The sequence below is a fragment of the Pteronotus mesoamericanus genome, unplaced genomic scaffold (assembly GCF_021234165.1).
Source record: "Pteronotus mesoamericanus isolate MK-2021 breed Mesoamerican mustached bat unplaced genomic scaffold, CSHL_Meso_final contig_78, whole genome shotgun sequence".
In the NCBI taxonomy this organism is placed as follows: Eukaryota; Metazoa; Chordata; class Mammalia; order Chiroptera; family Mormoopidae; genus Pteronotus; species Pteronotus mesoamericanus.
In genome coordinates this window covers 11,060,552-11,082,360 of record NW_026555258.1, presented here as the reverse complement: position 1 = coordinate 11,082,360, position 21,809 = coordinate 11,060,552, and the positions used below count along the sequence as shown (strand labels likewise).

The 21,809-nt window shown below is 44.2% G+C and overlaps 1 protein-coding gene across 3 annotated transcripts in view; it reads right to left on the bottom strand.

Moving 5' to 3' along the window:
- Positions 1-6,643: 6,643 nt before the first annotated feature.
- Positions 6,644-21,809, bottom strand: part of GGTA1 (glycoprotein alpha-galactosyltransferase 1 (inactive)) — a 54,942-nt gene continuing 39,776 nt past the window's right edge. For all 3 annotated transcript variants that reach the window (XM_054584455.1, XM_054584456.1, XM_054584457.1), the window contains 4 exons: positions 19,920-19,985; positions 19,309-19,398; positions 13,940-14,077; positions 6,644-9,274 (listed from right to left, as the gene is read on the bottom strand). In XM_054584455.1, the coding sequence (XP_054440430.1) occupies positions 8,581-9,274; positions 13,940-14,077; positions 19,309-19,398; positions 19,920-19,985 (988 nt within the window). In that variant the 3' untranslated portion in view covers positions 6,644-8,580. The remainder of the gene's footprint in view (positions 9,275-13,939; positions 14,078-19,308; positions 19,399-19,919; positions 19,986-21,809) is intronic.

Here is a 21,809-nt window from a genome sequence, read left to right as displayed (position 1 = left end):
ACTCATAATTCTTTTCAATGCATTAGCCTCTTAATAATGTAGAAAACAAATTTTGGAGTTATAAACTAGTTATCATACTAGCTCTTAAACTAGAAATTATTTTTTATCCATTTATTTTAGAGAGAGAAGGGGAGAGAGAGAGGAAGAAACATCGATTTATACACCAACTTATTTATACATTCATTGGTTGCTTCTTGTATGTGCCCTGACCAGGGACCAAACCCACAGCCTTGGCGTATCAGGATGACATTCTAACCAACTGAGCTATCCCACCAGGGCTAAGAAAATTTTTAAAAATCTGTATTAGTCGTTTAAATAATGTAGAAAACAAAAAGTGGAGTTATAAAAGTGGAGTTACAATACTAGCTCTTATTGTTACATATGTTTACTTTTATTGAGATCTTTATTTTTCCATATGGCTTTGAGTTACTCTCTTAATGTCCTTTCATTTCACAATGCAAGACACCGCCTCCCGACCTCCAAAGTTTCCAGTGAGAAATCTCCTGATAATCTTATTGAGGATTCCTTGTGTGTGTCAAGTCACTTCTCCTTGCTCTTTTCAAGAGTCTCTCTTTGATTTTTATCTTTCTTTTTCAAAGTTTTATTATGGTGTGTCTCTTTGAGTTCATCATGGTGGATTTCAATGAGCTTCTTAGATGTTTATGTCTTTCATCAAACTTGGGAAGTTTTCAGGCATTATTTCTTCAAATATTCTCTCTCTCTCCTCTTATTTTGGGACTCCCTTAATGCATATGTCACTTAGCCTAATGGTATCCAATAGGTCTCTTAGGCACTGTTCCCTTTTCTTCAGTCCTTTTTAGTATTTCTCAGACTTGATCAGTTCCAATGTCCTATTTTCAGGTTCACTGATTCCTTCTTCTGCCTGCTCAAATTTGCATTTAAATCCCTTTAGTGAATTTTTCATTGCCATTATTGTAATTTTCAGCTCTAGAATCATTTTTTGGTTTCTTTATCGGTCATCTCACTCTTTATTGACATTTCCATTTTGTTTATACAGTGTTTTCTCGACTTTCTTTTTCACATCATCCTATAGGTTTTGAGTATCTTTGACAGCTGTTTTGAAGTCTTTGTCTAGTATATCTACCATCAGGTTATATTTTTTATTTTTTATTTTTTATTTTTTATATTTTTTTGTTGTTGTAAGCTGTCTCCATGCCTAGGATCAGCTTAAGGTATAACTTAAGGTCATTTCAGAACCATTTCCTGGGCATGCACACTCACTTTCTAGTTTTCCTCATATATGTAGTTGTTTTTGGATGTACTGTTCTTTAATATATGCTCCCAAAGGAGGAAAAGAGAGAAATGGAGGGAGAAAGAAAGGGCACTGGCCCTTTAATCCTCTGGAAGTCACCTCAACTGGAGGGGAGGAAGTTTGCAACAGCAGGAAGAGGTGCAACAACAGTGGCTCCTGCCTCTTTGCACCTCTGTGATCAGAGCACAGATTTCTGATATCTGGAGGACAGGGTCCTTTATACCCACCCTGGTTTTGCACAAACTGCATGTAAGCTGCTTCAGGAACACATGAGTTGAAACTGACTAAAATTAACCTTAATTTACATTCAAGTTTCAGTAGCCTCTACAGTTCCAAAGTAGTTACATCAGATTTTGCTAATGCAATTATCATCTGGGTGGGGAGAGAGTTTCCTGGTGCTTCCTGTTCCACCATATTCCCAGAATCCTGTTTACCTGGGAAGGTTGTTAAAGTCTTAGTGTCCATCCCATACCAACTGAATCAGAACCTCTGGGGTCAGACCCAGGCATCAATACTAGTTCCACAGGAAATCCCAGAATGCAGCCAAATTTGAAAACCAGTGCTTTATGCCTCCTACAGTTAAGAGAGAGACATAGCTCCTACGGAGTACTTTGGATTTTGGAGGTAATATCCCACACATGAGAGTATCCAGCTGCCTCCCATTTGCCTGGTAAATATAAAAGCAGTGACCTTCCAGTGTGACCCTGGACAAGAGGAAGCTCCCCAGCTGGTCTAGGGTTCAGGTAAGTTGATCTGCCGCTAGATCTCTTATGACCAATTATATTTTACATAGTTCAAAGGGTCTAAGAAGACTATGGTGATGGATGAAGACTGTGGCTAGCCTTAACAGAGAACTTACAGCAGAGGCCCAACTGAATTCAGAGCGAGGAAGTGCCCCTTGAGCAGATAACTATCGTTGTCTTTTAAATAGGAGTTACTAAATCTTTTCCCCTCTTCCTTCTTTGTCTCTCACTGTTGACTTTAGAGTGTTTGGGCGTGAGCTGAATTTATTATTTACTTTATGGATTTCAGAATAGTCAGATGAGCTTCCTAAGGAGCCAAAGGAGAATCTGGAGATAGCAGACTGTGAGAAGCCTGGCCCTCTGGCATTATCTGTGAATTCTATGATCTGCTATTAGGAGATGGGGGTGTGCTACAGTAGTGCCTAATGTTTTTGGAGTACAATAGCATGACATATTTTACATATGTGGGAGGAAATGATTGATAGCCAGACAACTCTAAGTGGAATGTGGTAGACATTTTTAGAGGCATCTGCCCAGCTCACAGCAATAGGTCCTTGTCTGAGAAACTGCCCCCAGTAAATCCACCCTCCAGTAAACCTACCCCATGGCACAGCTGCTGGAAGCGTGAGTGAATGCTGTGCCATTTGGGTTTCCTTTGCCAGCAATTTAGAGTTTTGAAGGAAGAAACCCTGAGCCTGGGGTTAGTTGGAACCCCAGGAGTTCCCCTCCAGGGGAAGTCTCTAATTTTCTGCTACTGAAGACCTTGAACTTCCCTGGCACTTTTTCATGGGCTGGTTGTAGTGATGTGCAAAACTAATATTTTACACAACTAACTCCTAAAAAATAAAGATGAAAATGAAAGGAAGGAAAGGGAAAAAGAGACCTGATTTCCAGTGTTTGCTGATTCCCATGGTGTAAATACTCCCACCATGGCAGATAGGAAGCCACCCAGGTGAAGTCACTGAACAGGGAGTTGGGCAGCGTTGCATGCACAGGCTCTCACGCAGGAATGGACCAGCTTCAGGGCGCCCCTTCCCGGTTGCCAGCTCTGCCTTGTGTTCAGTGGAACTCTCCAGTAGCCTCCCAATAATCTGTCATTTGGGTTTAGACTGCTCAAGGGAGACGTCTGTTCCCTGTTACCAAAATACCTAACTACAACCCCTACCTACCCGAACCACCTTTTGTTCTGAGCAGTTAGAGTCAATTCACTGAAAGTGTCTTCCAACTTTGGCTGATTTTCCACAGCCCCATACTTTAAATATTTATAGCTTTTCCATTTATATATAAAATTCATATCTATTTCTGCAAATGGGTAGTCTTCACCAGGTCCAGATTTTTTTTTCTTTTTAAATCACTGCAGTTGCTTAGAATAACTGTATTCTTTGGAAATTCCTGCCCTCCAGTGTCCAGTACAGGGAACTGCCCTATCCTTTTTTCTTAGCTGTGAATATTACAGGAAGGCTAAGAAGTGAGTTCCATGCTTTTGATGCTCATCAGGGACTATTCCTAAGGTAGAGACCGATGACTGTTACGCATACTGGCTCTCCCACGTTTCTTCCTTAACGAAATTCAAGGAAGTTTTACGTGGGGGTTTCCCAGCCTCATCACATTTTGACCCAGACAGTTCCTTGTCATGGGGTCTTTGCTGTGCATTTTGGGATGTTTAGCAGTATCCCTTGTCTTTACAACTTGATGTGATTAGCAATCCCTCCAGGTTTTGACAGCCAGTATCTTCAGACATTGCCAAATATCCCTCAGGTCAGGGCAGGGGCTGGGGAGTAGAGGTGAAAAATCACGCTGATTGAGAGCCAGTGCTTTACGCTGACATAACAACTTTGCCTCATGCATCGCTGACCTTAAGCAGCACTGAACCTGGCTATGCACCAGGTTGGAGCCTGAAGCTCAGGCTGCACCGCCTGAGTTCCTGTACTGTGTACTGTAGGAAGAAAAGTTTTCAGGTGTCAGATAGAAAAGTATCTGAGTCCATTATAAAAAAAAATTTAATTAAAAAAGCACTTCTTACGAGGCATCATGGGAGTGGATGTGATGATTCACTCCCTCATTCATCTTGTAGATATTTGTTAAGCAGTTGCCTCTGACATAAGTAATGTAGTAGGTGCTGGAACTGAGCAAAGGCAGACTATGGTCCTGCCTATAAGGAACTAATTATTCTAGAGAGGATCAACAGGGATATTTTCAGTTATAAGAGAAAGCCCAATTCCAACTAGCTTAAATGATAATGGAACTTTATTGGTGCACACATTTGAAAAGCCCACAGTCAGTGCAGGCTTCAGGTAAGGCTGGAGCTGGCAGCTCAAGAGTTGTTTTCAAGGCCTGGGCGTCCTTTAGTCTCCCTGCTCTTCCAGTCCTATTGTCAGCTTCATCCTAATGCTGACCTCCCTTGTGGTCACCAGAGGTGTTAGCAGCTCCCATTGTTACGTGCTCCCTCATTACCTGAGGACCTGAGATTCATGCTGATTGGTCTAGTTTAGGTCTCCTGCCCACCCCCAAATCAGTCATTGCCACCAAAGGAATGAAAGGTGTTGATTAGCTTAGCCTGGACCACTTGCTCCAACCATGGCACGTTTCCACAGACATCACACAGACTCCATAAAGGAGACCAAGCATTGCTGGAAGCAGGGGAGAGAGCCATAAATGCTGGGAGAATGTGGAGTCCTCAGCCAGCCCAAGTGCTCCCGTGGCCTTCGCTGCTTTTCACACAGGCTCTGCCAGGTGATTTCATGCAGTCCCAAGGCCTCAGGCCCGTTTTTGTGGGTTTCTAAGTCTTAGCACAGTCTTCTGTGCTCTACATCTGCCGCTCTTCCCTCTGACATCTCACTGCTCTCTACTCCTCAGAGTGATCCCCTTCTCCTTCCAAACTCCACTCCGAGTCAGCTCCTCCAAGCTATTCCCGCGTCACCAGACGTCCTTCCCTCCTCCACACTCCCTCAGCCCGGAACTTCCCTGTGCCCTGTGTTGCTTAGCTTTTGACTGCTTCTCCAACTTGGCTATGTGATGAGTTTAGACTCACATTCTGCTCCTGCAGAGTTTTTGGTCTACTAAGCTCTTTAAGGCCTAATATATGAATCGAGAGCTTTTGATGGTGATTCCTTGCATCTTCAAATTTCAAAACCAAGATGGTTGGTGTGTTGTGTGTGTGTGTGTCTGTGTAAGTGTGTGTGTAAGATAAAGTGGGAAAGACAGAGTGAGGGAAGCAGACAGAAGCTGTGAAAAGGACTTCGATTCATACCGCCCTGGTTTTGAATCCTAATTCTGCATCCTTTTAGATCTGAGGTTTTGACCAAAGGATCCCAGGTTAACCCTCCTTTCTCTACCTAAAAGTATCATTGTATGTCATACAGTCATGGTTTCTATGGTGTTTCACACTTGTATGATCATGTGTTATTAATTCACGTAAGGTACATTTAACAAATACTTGTACCTTTAAGTACTGCCATAGATATGGTTCCCTCATTAATCAATCACACGGTGACTTTGGCTGGGAGATCAAAGATGAGTAATTCCAAGAAGGAAGAGAAATCAGACCTTTCTAGCCATAAAGAAGCTTCTCCCCTTCCAGCGGCATGCGAACCCTACGTTAGAAGTAGAGTGGGAGGAAGAGTGGCCATCCCTCCCCACCCGCCCCTCTGCCCAATTACACCCTCTAAGGCACTGCCTCGGCAGGACAGCTCATATGCCCAAAGGGCTTCCATCAGCCCTGCATGCACTATGTAAAGGTAAGAGTGAACACGTACTCTTCTGTTTGCATGATCCATTTTAACTAATTTAATGCATTTGGGGTAGGCTTAGTGCATGAAGAATGGGAAATGGTACAGACAGGAAACCTATCTAATTTTTTAAACATCCATATAGTAGAGACAGCCCTTTACAAGTTTCTTCTTTAAAGTTGCATTTGCCTTGTTGTGAAATGAGGTCCTTTGTGTATTTATGGTGTCAACACATTTGTCCGTGTCAGAATCTGATTTCAGCTTCAGCTCAGCACTGCCCAGCTGGGTGGCTTAACCTTTCTGAACCTCATTTGCTCATCTGTACAAGGGGAATAATCCTCTGCTATGAAGTGGTCATGCCTGTTGTATATCCAGCATACCATACCCCATCAGCTGGTCACCTTTAATCTTTTTATTATGAACACGTATGCCCAGACTGCTGGAAATTCAGCCTTTCCCCAGGCTTACTTGGCCAGATATATTCTCCAAAGGTCCAGACTAGTAAGCCCAGATATAATTAAGGCATTGTTTTCTCCCTTTGCCCTGGTGCCCACCCTGGGCTTCAGGAACAAGCTATTACCTACTGGGTCTTCCACGAGCAGTTTATCAATTACTTCAGCATATCACTTTGGAAAGCTCTATATGAGAACTTGTTTTAAAAGTTTGCAAATCTCAACCATATTCTATCTTTGTAATAGCAAACACATTTTTAGGAGGACATGAGGGCTTTCTGGAGTCTAAGAATTTAAAATTCTAGAACTGACGATTCTAAACACCTTTGGGAGAAAATGCACAATCCATGACCAGACCAGAATATACTGAGAAAATAATGTATTCGATTGTAAATCAGGAATTTTTTCTTTTAATGTTTAAGAATGCATATTTTTTTCTTTTTGGCAGCGGGAGGGAAAGAGGGAGAGAAACATCCATTGATTACCTTTCATATGCACCCAGACCAGAAGGAACCTGCAACCCAGGCATGCGCCCTGATTGGGAACCCAAATGGTGACCTTTTGGTTTGTAGGATGTTACCCAACCCACTGAGCCACATGGGCCAGGGCTATTCAAGAGATCTTGAGTTAGTACATTTGGGATTTTGATTTAAATGAATTAAAAAAAAACAAACCCCAAGTTCCCTTCAAAAGTAAACATCAGCCATTTAATCATTCAGGATAGATTATTTCTTTGGTTCAGGATTTTAACCATTAATTTTTCCTACTCCAGAATGTATTCCAGAAAACTTGAGACACAGAGAAACAAAAGTCCTCAGTGATGTGCGATTTCCTTTTGCTTTTACAAAGTCCATTTTAGGACTTTTTATTGGTTTGGTTTTGTCTTTCTGATTGTGATACTTTTTGGCAAGAAGTGAAGAGTAGGAGGCACAGTGCAATGGTAGACAAAATGTAGGTTTAATTTTATCAGAGAAGCCCATTGTGCTGAACATTGAGCCAATGCAATGGTTCTTTAAATAAATTGCCTAAAAATGGAAACAAATGACTTAAACTGGAACACAAGCAAAATATAAATATGTAAATGTTGCTTCCTAACTTCCTTTACATTGAATTGCTTAACTTTAAATAATGTAGGATTTCATCACTTCCCTTAAAGAAGGGAATTGGATGGTAAGCTGTTCAGTCATGAGGAATGGGTCTCTCATTGCCTTCCCCTCTGCTTTTGATATAAAATCAATTAACCATTTTGTTAGATGCATCTGGTTGTTGTTACATCTCAGCACAGATGGGGCAGGGGCAAACGAGGTTACTTGATGGGAGGTCTTCTTCTCCAATCCACTCCTGATGTCAGCCCTCCACATGGGACATGACAGGCTGAGGGACTCTGAAGGGTAGAGCAGGTGAGAGCAGGACTTGCTGATGACTGACGGTCATGAAGCCCACATCAGTGACAACTGATTGCCATGAAGTCCAAGTCTGGAAAAATGTAACTCCTTGCAAGCTTCTTCAATCCACTGTGGGCCTTTGTCTTCTCTGACACCATCCATGTCTTCTGGCCAAGAATCTGAAGACACAAGTTGCAGAATCTGGCAAACTGAATATGACTTGGGCAAAGCAAGAGGCATCTTGCATACAAATCCTCTCTTCTCTAGTTGTCATGGGATCGAGGAGGCTTTAGATCATCCACATTGTCCCCCCTCCCATTCAGAGCCTGGGTCCATGCATGCTGTATTTAAGTGCCAACCCCATGTCTTGTGCTCTTCTGAGGTGGCATTGCCCAACCATAATCAGCCCCCTCTCTTTCCACCCTCTCTTTGCTATTTCATAGCAAATTCTGAGGCTTTGTTTTCACTTCTTCAGATTCCCTGTGACTCCAGACATTTACCACTATGATATCCACTGGGAATCTCAACCAATGTTTTCCACAGAGGCCAAACATCCTGAGAAAAGGACACGTACTACAAACGGCCTGAAGCCATCTGCTACTCAAACCATTTGAGGATTGCCAGGTAGACGGTGTCCTCACTTAGAGTTCTCCTGCTGCAAAGCACCTATGTTGCTTTAGACTCAGCACCCTTTTCTACAGTACATCTGGCACATGTAGAGTGTTTCTGGCTTTTTCTTTGACTGTGACAATTTTTTTAGTTCAACTGATAGTATTTCTCCCAAACCCAGAGTAGGTAAGAAATCATTTGGAATTTACATCTGATTACCAGAGGTTCATTCTCCCATATTACAAAGCTCAAAGTTACAAGGAGGAATAGTATGTACTTGCTGGGTTGGTGTTCTGTTAGTATTTTTTTTAAGTTAAAATTGCGTTACTTTTCTGAGGAAGTAGCCAGAATACTCTCCCAAATTCAGAAATCTACTGGTACAATTTAAAGTCAGATATTATTTCTAACCAAATTATATTGTTTTGTCTGCCAAGATATCTTGACAGTCTTAATATCTGAAGGCAGGCCTATATGATAATCCCAGCAATATTCTGGGGATAAGATTTTAGTTGGTTTGTTAAGAAGGAAATACTTGTTTAGATGGCTTTCATCATGCCACTTGGCTTCTATATCATTTCTCTTGTCCTGGAGGATCCCCTTGAAGCACTCCCGGGTGATGTTTAGGACCTGAATGGGTGTTCCTCCAAAAATGGCCGCGTGATAGTAAAAATCCCCCCGGCCATATGGAATGAATGCTGAGGACTCCCTCCGTCTCTCGTAAGTAAAGTCATTAGAATCTGCCATATAAAACCAGGCATGTAGCTGAGCCACTGACTGGCCAAGGGTCTCTACCCCAAAGGTGTCTTGGAAGACCTGGTCCACGTCCATGCAGAAGAGGAAGTCAACCTCGTGCTGGATGTGGGCCACAATGTGCTCCGCAATGGTATTCATGCGCATCATGCTGATATCCTGCCACCTCCTCTCAGGCTTGACCTTAAACACTTTGAAGGAACGCAAAGGACCCAGCTCTATCAAAGGCAACCTGGAGACATCATCCATCATGATGTAAAATATGACTCTGTGGCCAACCATGAAGTGCCTATTGGCAGATGTTAAGAACTCCTCCAAGTAATGCTCAATGTATCTGAAACAAAGAAGAACAGGGTAAATGTAATGTCTGGGACTCTGCAGGGGACCATGTGCTATTCTAATCATTTTGTTTGTATTTTGAAGTTTAGGGGCTTTTCCTCATTCCAGATGTAACATTCCTGACTGCTTTCTGCCTTGGTGGGGGGTGGGCTGACTTACCTGCCAGTTTTGGAAAGGCAAGTGTCCATGCACAGCCCTGACCCCTCCCCTCCTCGCGCTCTTAGAAACTGACCAATTGGAGGTAGTATGTGTGCTCTGGGCCTAACAGTACATTTAGTGGTACCGGCCCTACCCCCATGTCCAGAGCCCTGAAGTTTCTAATGCTATAGTTGCCTGGGCCCCTAAGTCTTTCTAATTTGGTGGTTCAATGTTACGAGGCCTAGGGCCTGCAGATATAAGCCACATTCTCCAATACCAGCTTCAACTGTAATTAAGATGATATTTACTATCATCTGCCTTACTTAGCCTTTGGGCAGGCAAAGAGGATACAAGTTCTTTTTTCCTACTGGTATATAATTGACATATAACATTGTATAAGTTTAAGGTGTACAAAGTATTGATTTGATACACTCATATTTTACAAAATGATTACCACCATAGTGTTAGCTAACACCTCCATCACATCACAAAATTACCATTTCTTTTTGTGGTGAGAATATTTAAGATCTATGTTCTTAACAACTTTCAAGTATATATAATACAGTATTGTTCATTATAGTCACCATGCTGTACATTAAGTCCCCAGAACTTACTCATCTCATAAGTGGGAGTTTATACCCTTTGACTAACATCAGGGGCCACTAATTCTTGAGCCTCCTTCAGAAACCCCAGCGTACACCCCAATGTTGCTGCTACCCTACCAGATGCAACTGTGATGTGACTCTTGGGTCCCTTTGGGATGCATTAAGCCTAACTATCGCCACTCTGGGACTCCGAGAACGCGTTGAGGAACATGGACATCCTTCTCTGTTACAGATTTTCCCTGTTAGCCTGCCACTGGTCACTCAAAACCCCAACCCACTTTCCAGACACCACTGTCATAAGGTCCATCTAAACACCAAAGCAAACGACCTTTGATTTAGCCTTATTTTAGCTACTTTTTCTTAATCTTTTACAACAGTTTTAGGTTCATAGAAAAATCGAACCAAAAGCACAAAGTTCCCATATACTCCCCTGGTTACCCCACCCTCCCATATCTTCCTCTTCTTCCAACATTCAGCACCAGGGTGGTACATATGTTGTAATCAATGTACCTACATTGACACGTTATCATCACTCCAAGTCCATAGTTTACATTAAGATTCATTCTCGGTGTTGTCCATTCCATGGGTCTGGACAAATGTATAACATTATCTATCATTACGTAGGGTATTATACAGAATATTTTCACTGGCCCCCAAATCTCACGTTCCACCTATTCATCCATTACCCCACCCCAGCTCCTGACCACTACTGATCTTTTTACTGTCACCATAGCTTTGCCTTTTCCAGAATGTCACAGTATGGAATCATATAGTAAGTAGCCTTTTCAGATTGGTTTCTTTCATTTAGTAAAGGCATGTAAGGTTCCCTCATGCCTTTTCATGGCTTGATAGCTCATTCCTTTTTAGAATATTGATAATACTGATAATATATTCCTGTCTGGATGTACCACAGTTTACATATTCACCTACTGAAGGACATCTTGGCTGCTTCCAACGTTTGGCAATTATGAATAAAGCTGATGTAGATATTTGTGTGCAGGTTTTTATGTGGACATAGTTTTCAACTCCTTTGGGTAAATATCAAGGAACACAATTGCTGGATTGCATGGTAAGAGTATGTTTAGTTTGGTAAGAACATGCCAAACTGTCTTCCAAAGTTGCTATGCCATTTTGCAGACCCATAAGCAGTGAACAAGAATTCCCCTTACTTCCCAGTATTTCATGTTGTCGGTGTTTTGGGATTTTGGCCACAGTGATAGGGTGTGTCGTGGTTTTTTAGCGATTAGTCTACTCATTCAAAAAGAAATCATGTCAATGCCTTCTGTAACCAGCTACACACTCTCTTGCAAAGCCACAGAGATCAGAGAGAAGAGGAAAGAGTAGAAAGATGGCTTAACGCAACACATGCAAACCCTGGACTCATGCTCAGTGAATGTGGACTGAACTTAATGGGCTAGCACAGTACCGGCCAATCATGATGTCTCGTGAGGAGTAGTAACTGGCACTTTCCAGTTGGTTGCTGCGTGGATTCCCTTTCCTTGCTACCTAACTGAAGGGGTTTTTAATGGTGGCCTCTGGAAATCTAAGGGTTTATAGTATTGAGTCTTTAAATGGAGAGCATGTATCTGAGCACGATAAAGGACTTTGATATGGCTCTGTAGCTGATGTCCAGGAAATTCTTTGGTGCTCTGTACTTTTGAGAAAAATCTATAGTGCCTTGAAGCTGGGAGACAGTCCTAGGGGGAGGAAGTGTGCCACTGTCTGGTTTAACATTGTTTAGAGATTAAAGCACTGAGCATTGTTATTTGAAAAATAAACCAAATGTCACACCTTCTAAAAGTCCAAATCCACTCTTGTGAGGATTTATTGCTGATGAATACAGTCCTTGGCTGCCTCCTGCCTCTGGGTGCAGAGCAAGCGGCTTTCATTAGGATATGCCATTTATCCTTTAGTTCTGCAGAGTTGCAACTATGGACAAAAAAGGGGGTTCTGCAGAATGTAAACAAGGTCATCTGGACGTAAATTCCTAACTGGATAGGTCATGGGTAGTCATGCCCCAGACATATGACGTCTTCAGTAAAAGGTTTATTTTTGATTTAAGCAAGCCCTGTCCATTGTTTCTGTGCACCGAGGTTAAAGTATCTTTGAAATAAGACTACCACTCTCAAGAGAGCATGTGATCTTGTTAACTATCCTGTACGCTGCCTACTTCCACTGTCATGTACCACATTTTGCTGTGTATATGGGCACTTTTTGCCCAAATTTTTGAGGAAAAAATAAGGATGCACATTATATGTGGGTAGTATTAATTCCCTATCTATATAAATGTTTTATTTATGCTTATGTGTTAAAAGTATAACTCTAGACAGCAATAACATCCATATGCAAAATACCTGGAATATGATAATTGGTTTTGTTTCTAAATATAAAATAAATAATTCAGTTAAAAAAATTTAAATGAAAGATTCTTTTCCCTGAAAGTTTGTGCCAAAAACATGGGTATGCATTATACATGGGAGCGCATTATGCATGGGAAAATACAGGTAATCTTTATGTCCCCTCGTTAATTCCAAATGCCTAAAAGAAACTGTAAAACTGTTATTCTCCAGAGCATTTGAGGTCTTGCTTCCCGGCAACTGTCATCAGTCAGTTTGGGTCAAATAAATTCCTATAAAAATTCTTTGTAGGTTTGGACGTTTCTTTCATTGTCACAACTGCTGGTTGAAGTCATTGCAGGACAGTGGGCAACATTCTGTTCTTTTTGGAAACATCAGGATCAAATCAATCTGCATCATGGCTGGCTTGTCCCTCTCGTGCCAAAGGATTAGGTAAGCTGAGTGTGCACTGGCTCCCAACTCATAACAATACAGATTCTTCCAGTGAAAATGTCAAAACTCCAGGGTCAAGGTTACCCTTTTCTATTCCAGTTGCTCCCTATGTCCCTGGGATCAGCACAGTCAGTGACATTAGGACTTAATCGCTACGGTGCCAGCCATGGCTTCTGAGCTCTGGGTTGGAGAAGGGCTTGGGAGAACTATCGGATCTACACAGCACTCTCCTTCAGGGCCTACAACGGGCAGAACTCAAGGTCAGATCAGCCTGAGCCTTCAACCCCTTTGTCCAAGGCGAAGGGGTCAACTTGCCGTGTGGCTTTCAGAAAGGGTACAGATGAAAAGGCTGGGATCGGGGTGGGAAAGAAGGGCGGGGATGAACAGGAAAATTAAACTTTTGCTTTTGTTCTGGAAAAAAAATAATTCTCCAAAAGAGCAAAATGCATTATATTTTAAAACCGAAATTACAAGCTACCCATTTCAAGTAAGAACAAGCAAGCAGCTTGGGGAGAAACATTCTAAACAAGGAAATGGAAGCTGAAAGAGGAACCCATCCAACTCCTGGAAGAGGAAGTCCTGGCCAGCCAAATCTGGGGCCCTGAGTCCCCTAGGAGGACCAGACACGGAGGAACCCAGGCACCCATGGAAGAGCAGTGAGCCATGATCTGACATGGAAGCCACCATACTTAGCCACTCTGGCCTGAGGACTTCCTCCGAGCCCTGCTGTCCTTGGTCCTGGGTCTCACGAGTACAGGAGAAAGAATGATGCACATGTGGGCTGTCTAACCACTGGCATTTGTGGAAATTTCCAGAGAAAGCCACAGGGGCGGGGTGGAGGTGGTGGTGAGTGAGTTGTAGTCTCTGGCTCCGTGGGTGTAGCAGACATTTTTACCTGTAACCCGAGATCTCCCTTCGGGGTGGGAAGGAGTCGACTCACTGACCATGGTTTTGTCCTCATGTTTTGGGGGCCTTAGCAGCCATGAGACTGAAATGGTCCCATTATAACCTCCTCCCAGCTGGTAATTCAGACGGGTTGGGAACAGCCTCCATTAGCCCAGGGGGACCCTCACAAACATTTGACAGGGGGAACAAGAAGTCAAGGTCAATTTTAATAGTGACACCTACCTTCCGATAGCAAAAACCGTCAAACCCACGGTAATTTTCTGTTTATCATAGTAATCTTCCAGGATGGCTCTGTTGTAAGTGCCTTCCCACACAATCGGCGCCTTCCATCCAGTCACTGTCATCACCAGCGGCCGTTTCCTGGGGACAAAACGCAGAGCCGTATAAGTGGGGACAGCTTTGCTAAGGTGGGACAGAGCCTGGGGGACTATGGGGGTCAGCTAGGATTTGCGGTCACTGTCCCTGAATCCCAACTGTAGCTTAATGCCAAATGGGTGGCTGGGTCATAGACATTTCAGGGCAGCAAGTTCCAGCAGCAGGACAGGAGGCCCAGACGCCTAGGAGGGCTGTCCTGGGAGCCTTTATGGGGAGCTGACCTGTATTATCTCGTCCCCTCTTTCCTTTTTCTTGCTTTCCCTGTTCTCTTCCAATTCCCTCATCTATCGGCCCGGTCTTTTCCTAAACTGCCAGTGGCATCCCTGGCTGTTATTTACCCCTGTGGGTACCATCTGAGCCTAAGAAGGTCCTGATCCTTGACACAGGGATGAGAGAGTGACCCTGAGCTGAAAGAGAGAAAACTGGTTCAATTTGCCTTTTACCAGAAAAGGATTTCTGAGTAAGAACCTGGTTAGAGGCCCAAAAGGCTCCGGAATAGGGGATACTGGTGTTATCATTTTACAAACAAGGAGGTAGAGTTGCCCAGAAAAGAAGGAGCTCAACAGAAACCCCGCAGCCGAGGCTGAAACATTCTGGCACCGACCCTCTCCCCAGACCACGGGGCCTCTTCAATAGCAGCACAAAGGGGGGTGGGGAAGGCATGTTTTCTGCACTCAGAACACTTGAAAGGAACTTGGCAAAGCCAACACAAACACAGGAAGCAACGTAAGAGCTGTAACACTGTAAAGGGTAATGCAGAAAAGCTGAGTAGCAGCTGGGGCCCAGCACGAGGGTGTAACTCAGCCCAGAAGGGGTGGTGGAGACTAGTTCTGACCCCCTTTTGCTCAGGAAGTGGCTGCATTTCCCCTGTTGGGGAGCAGAGACTGAAACACAGACATTTAGATTTAAACCCCAGCGTGCAAAGGCCTGGCCCCTGCTAGGCATTGGCTTGTACTTTATCCACTGCAGGGAGGAGGCCACTGTTGGGGGCAAAGTCCTGGTGGTCCCCATAGTCAGGTTCCTGCGGGCTGTGTGCCTGCGAACCTGGGGACAGAACACATAGATCAGGCCAATGAGAACTTCCCCTCCCATAACACAGGGGTGGGGGCACGTTTTCAAGAAGCTGCCCCTACCCCAACAGCTAAGCCAGGTCTCTCCTCAGCACGGCTGGGCAAGGCTGGGGCAACTCCACCTCGCCCCAGCCTTAGCCTGAGTGAAAAAGAGCATCAGCAGACTTGTCCTCATGCCTCCTGTCCCTCTGTCACCTTGCTCTGCACTCTCATTCTTGAGCCGACTCTGCCCTCCCACCCCAGCCCTGTGCCCTGCTTCCTTCTGCCCCTGAACGGCTGGAATCGCCCCCAAGGCAGGGGGGACACTCTCAGGCTGCTCTCTGACTCTCCCTATCTCGTCTGGAGTCTCCATTTAAGATTCTGCTCTGCCCTCACACCAGACATGCTGGCCACATGGAGGACAGCTCCTTCAGAGGGGCACTGACCTCTGTCAGGAAACTTCACATCGTGACACCTTCTCTTTTGGTCCTTGCAACAGGCCTGCCACGTATGTCCACTGTACCGGTAAGAAAATCAAGGCTCAGCAAGGCTTGTTAACTTGTCCAAGGCCACCCAGCTGGCCGCTGATGCTGGTAACTCACACACACTGCGTACCTCCTGCGGGACCAGGCACCGTGCTAAGGGCTCCACCCTTCAGAAGTGGGACTCTTTTGATTCTCATTCTATCAATGAGGAAACTAGAGCACAGAGAGGTTAATTTGCCTGCAGTCACATAGCTAGTAAGGGGCAAAGCTAGGATTTGAACCCCAATAGGCGAATTCTGTAGTCGGTGCTCTGAGCCACCGCCCTATATCGCTGCTTATGTGGGCATTTACATGCTCTGCTGATGAAGCTGGGCTTAAAACCCGGGTCTATCATTTTTGCCACCCAAATTAGCCACTTCAGTAGTTTTATTACTGCAGGGTGGCTGGGGGGAAAGGGCGGGGTGGGGGGAGAATGAGGTCAGCTTCCTTGATGAACTGCTGTTTCTTTTAAGGCATCTTAGTCATCGAAACCCACAAACCTTGCCCTGAAAACAAGAAGCGCTAGACGACATGTGTAAGAGCCAGCCCCTGCCACTCTCAACTGCCAGACATGTTCAAGGTCACCAAGACAGGGCTTTAAAAGAAGGAAAAAGTGCTGCTGGAAAAGACTCGGAGCTGCTCCCCCAAACCTCCCTTCCAAGCAGGGCACCCCCCCATGTTACGGTGGCTTGTGTGGTTCCACCAGTATAGGCCAAAGGCTTCCCACAAGAGAGCCTCCAGAACCAAAACCCACACCTGCATCAGATATTGGTAGCTTTTTTATTTTATGTACTTCTTTATGGGAACGTTGTGATATCTATCCAAGGGTTGGGTGGAGGAAGTGTTAAAATTTCATGAAGTGTGCATTCAACAAAGATGTGAACTGCATACAACTCATTATTTACTGAACTCCTTCTAAGCAGCAGCTGCTGGAGAGTGGTCCAGCAAAGAGCCTATGGTGAAAGGAACAAGAGTGGTCATGCCTGTGAAATGCACAGAAGGCGAGAGTGGAGGAAGAATGAACAGAACACGTTAGTGAGTTAGGCTGAGGCGCAGGTGGAGGAGAATGCTGAACGGAGAGGCGTCCCAGACTCTGGAGCTTGAGATGGGAAATTGGAAGAACCAGGGTGGGGAGGGATCACGCGAGACGTGCAGAGACATCAAGCAGGCAGTGAGAACAGGCCTGGGCTAAAGATTTAAGTGTAGGAACCACTTGCACACGGATACTACCTAACTCCCTGGAAATGGGTGGGAGCATGTTGGAAGATGGGGCACACAGAAAGGGTATGAGGATACTAGACTTAACTACAGAAGCTCTAATATGTGAAGGCTGGAAAGAGGGAGGAGGTCCTGTCAAGGAGACTAAGAAGGGCGAATGGAAAAATAGCAGGAAAATTACAAGGTTCTGGTGTCACAGAAGCTGAGAGCGCTTCATGTGGAAATGTGTACACAATATACTATGATATGTTTTAGGTAGTTTACAGAAAAGTACACATTTATAGAAATATATTTGTTTGTTCATTCAGTTGTTTGTCTAATCATTCATTTAAGCAAGAAAGACACTCTGGTGCCCTGAGAAGGCTTAATTCGGTGTCGCTTCCAACCAATGTTCTCTAAGTACCATTCACCATTGCTTTAGAGAGAAGCTGAGAGTACAGAGAGTGACAGCTGGTGGCCACCATCTGTCCCTCCTCTTTGCCCCCAGCAATTCAGCCCTGACCCTACCACCTAAGTCCCATTCAGCAAAGCACAAGTGTCACAGTAAAAGTGTGCCACCCTCCTTAGAAGGGAGGCTGGTGACCGTCTTCAGCTCATCAAGCTTGCTCCCTGGGAGGTCTTAAACCGTCCACCCCCCTGCCACACACACACACACACATACACATTGAAGGAGCAATGTGCCCATATTCTGACATTTCCAGTAATGGTTTAACATCTCACAGATGGCTACTCTGTTGTTCAGCTGATCAAATGACACACAGGGGCCCCAAATCCCCATCCTTCTTTGCTGGCATGGATCCTGTATCCCAAAACAATAAGTGAACTTGCCAGAACATATTCAGTCTTTCCAGAGAGTCTAAGATTCCTCACACTGGACTAGAGCTCTTCCCTCCCACCCTCCTACCACCTCTATAGCTGTTCCTCCAACTTCTCTTCCTCCACCAGCCCTTTAAGTGCTGACGCCAGGCAGGACTCAGGTCTATTCCTCTGCCTGGGTGGCCTCATCCAGGCTCACAGGTCACTGACACTTGTATTCTGATGGCTCCCCATCTATCTTCATATCTTCTGCCAAGCTCAGGCACTGGTAGTAGACGGGACTATCCCCCGCAAAAATCTGTATGTTAAAACCTAACCCCCATTGCGGGGGTATTTGGAGGTGAGGTTTTGGGGTGATTAGGTCATGAGGGTGGAACCCTAATGAATGGGATTAGTGCCCTTAGAAAGGGGATGCCAGAGAGCTCCCTCACCCCTCCCACCATGTGAGGACACAGTGAGAAATGGCCATGTATGAACTAGGAGGTGGTCTTCACCAGACACACCAAATCTGTTTGCGCTTTGGTCTTGCACTTGCTGACCCCCAGAGCTGTGACAAATTTCTTGTTGTTTATAAGCCAGTCTATGGTATTCTGTTAAAGCAGCCCAAACAGACCAAGACAGGCAAGGCACCCTGTGAGTCTCTGCCTAGATGTCCCCCACACACCTGAATTCACATACATCCCTAACTGAGCTCATCACCTCCCCCGTCCCCTAGACCATCTCCTCCTCCAGGTGCTTTCCTGATCAGTGGCACCCCCCACCCCCACACAGTCTCTCAGGGTTCATGGTCATCCGGGACAGCTCCCACCTCCTTATTCCCCAAGCCACATCCTTCTAAATCGGGTTCATCATACATTCTTACCAATCTTGGCAAGTGCCACTATAAGACTGTGAACTTCATGAACACACGCACCTTGATTGGATTCTTCTATTTACTATGCCTAACACAATGTCTAGTACAGAAAATTTGACCATGATTCATAGTGAGAAATACATTTTACGTCATACCCAAACAAATGCACATATACATACAGAATAAAAAATTCCACTGAACACATCCTTACTTCTTGTGATACCCTCTGATTTTCTTCTTTAATTTTTTTTAAAAAGCTGGTGTTAACCCATTAGGCTAGTATGTGAACATATTAATGATAGTGGCCTGTGGTGTGAAAGACACCAGCTAGCCGGTCATAGATACTTGATAAACATTTATGTTTGCTGAATGGTTGCTCATGTGGTCCCTGAGATCTCGCAACATTGTTGCCATGTTACAGATGAGTTTACTGAATCTCAGAGAGAATGTTCTCCCTCTGACTCTCAGTCCTGTGGCTTTCCACAGCACACCATGGCCTGTAAGACCCCATCTGGCTGAGTATTTCGTGATTCATCTGCTGCCATTGGCCAACTGCTGCCAGAATCACTGTGTCACTGCTCCAGCATTTGAGTCAGAAAGTCCAGACTTAGCTTCTCATCTGATCTGTTGCCGAAGGTCTAACAGAGACTCTGTCTGCCCACTCAGGGCTGTCCTCAGCGGCACAGCTGTTGACCCAGCCCCACCACCTCCTGCTAAACCATGGATTTACTGCACATTGGCGACACTCTTTCTTACTGTGGATCAAACCAGTCGGAGAGCTGAAGCTCTTCTTCGTCTTCCTTTTCTTTGTCTGTGTCTTCTTCTTCTTCTTGGTAATTGTGGGTCCTGTGTATGAAGGGAAAGCAAGCTGAGTAAGGCAGGGAGGGCGGTCAACGGTGTCGGGACAGTCAGTGGAAACGCCCATGGAGGCAGGGAACACCTGCAGCAGGTGACTGGCTGCAGAAGGCTCAGGGCACTAAATGGCTATTCAGAAAGGCACACTTTGGATGAAAAGGCGCAGCGCCTATCTTCATTATTATCCTTCAAGTTTAATGACCCAACAGCCCTTACATTATGTCAGTGGGTGGGAGAACTTGATAAAACAGTCCTTACAAGAACATTTTATCCTATGACAATCTTTCCTGCAGTCTGAACTTCAACCCAAGCCCTACTCACCCCCTACTTAAATGGAAAAAACAAAAACAAAAACCTTTAACATTCTAGTTCCAACCATGAAATATATACCTTGTATGATTTCAGTAAACCAGAAAAATGAATGACCAAGAAGGTCATTACCACGAAGTGTGTATCTGACTCTTCAAGTGTTCAATGGGGGGAAAGTACAGATCTTGGTCTTATCACCTTACCCATTGTTAAACCAGCTTGGAAACCACCAACCCTGCTGGCTGCCGTTATCACCAAGTTCTGGGTTTCTAAGAAATGAAAAAGATGAAAAACATTTTTAGAAAATGAGACTGTCTCAATCTGGGGGGTTTCCAAACTCTTTTTATGACAGAAAATCATTTTTTTAAAAGTTTGAAACTGCCAGCTGGTAAAACAGGAAGAAGCGAAGCTGCTCCAGGGGAATAAGAGGGGAGGGGCGCGACAGTGGGTGGACCCCGCACTCAGCTAGCTCGTCATCCACGCAGCCTAGCGGAGCAGGAGGGGAAGGGGGATGATGAGCAATGGGGGTGGGGGCGGGGCACTGACACACACACCTGGGCCTTCGATCTGCCCCTTACTAGTAGCTATGATAGGACATTTTCCTTTGCTGAATCTGGATTTTTCTCCTTTGACAATTCACATAAAAATACTAATACTGGATGGGGCAAAAGTTAGATTTGCAGTTGTTCATATGGAATATAATACATAAATAATAATACAAGAATAAACTGTGTTTTGTGTATTTAAAATTGTGAACATTTTGTCCAACCTTTTATTATAATAATAATAATAATAATAATAATAATAATAAATCTACTATGAAGGTATCTTTGAAAACTAAATGAAATAGTATATATAAAAGAGCTTTTTTATTAAGTTTTTTAAAAGATTTTATTTATGTATTTATAGAGAGAAGGGAAGGGAGGGAGATAGAGGGAAAGAAACATCAATGTGGGGTGCTTCTCATGCGCCCCTGCTAGGGACTTGGCTGGCAACCCAGGCATGTGCCCTGACTGGGAATCGAACAAGCAACCCTTTGGTTCACAGGCCAGCACTCAGTCCACTGAGCCACACCAACCAGGGCAACACACATAAAAGAGCTTTATAAACTGAAAATAACTGTAACAAATTTTGATCTTAATAAAGAAGCCAGTGCACCTTTCCAAGAGTGATCTCTGTTGAACTGGGAGAATTCAGGTTGCCACAAAGTCAGCAGTCAAGCCTCAGGAAATCTGAGAGTCTCTGAACCAGAAACTCCGAAACCTGTCATCAGAAACCACCTTCCCTACCCACAGCGGAAGTTTTCACACTCGTTATGAGAGTCTCCCCAAGGTAGGGGCCTTCTGGATATGGGGATATAGGGGAAACCAAGAGATAAGGCCTTTTGGTTGGACAAATTGAGTGGTGAGTCATGAACAGGCATGATAAATCTATTTGAAAGCTCATCTACTTTCAGAAAGTGTTCAAGATGGTTTATGATTAAGACAGTGTGGTTACAAGAAGCAGGGAAACAATATACAAATAAAACAAACAAAAGGGAAGAGAGAAACATTTACTTAGTCATTCAGGTAGGTATTTTCACATGATGTTGGTCGTCCCAGCAACTCATGAGAATAAAGGTTTTACCTTTATTTTCATTTGAAACTAAAATATTGGCTGAATGCGTTTGGGAAAACTGCCAAGATCCCATGGCATTTCATAAGCATAAAAGCTCAGATTTAATGCCAGGGGATGAACTGTATCAGAAATGAAGGCTGAGGAAAGTCCAAGCAGTTAAGCACAACACTTTGCTCTGAGGTTCCTGGCAACCAAGCCAAAGACAGAAAAACAAGGCTTACATAGTTCTTACTGCCAATAATAATAATGATAATAGACCCACTAGTTCATCAGAGTCCCAAACTTTTTTCTTGATCCTTTGTCTCAAAGAAATTTCTTGGAAGAATCCTTATACAACATATACTGGGTAGCATAAAGGACAGCATCTGCCCTGACACTTTTTATTGGGAAGGCAGGAATGTTCTCCAAATGACACCACTTAAAAAGATACTTCATGAGAAAAAAGCAAGGGCAAATCACAGCCATGGCTCGACAAA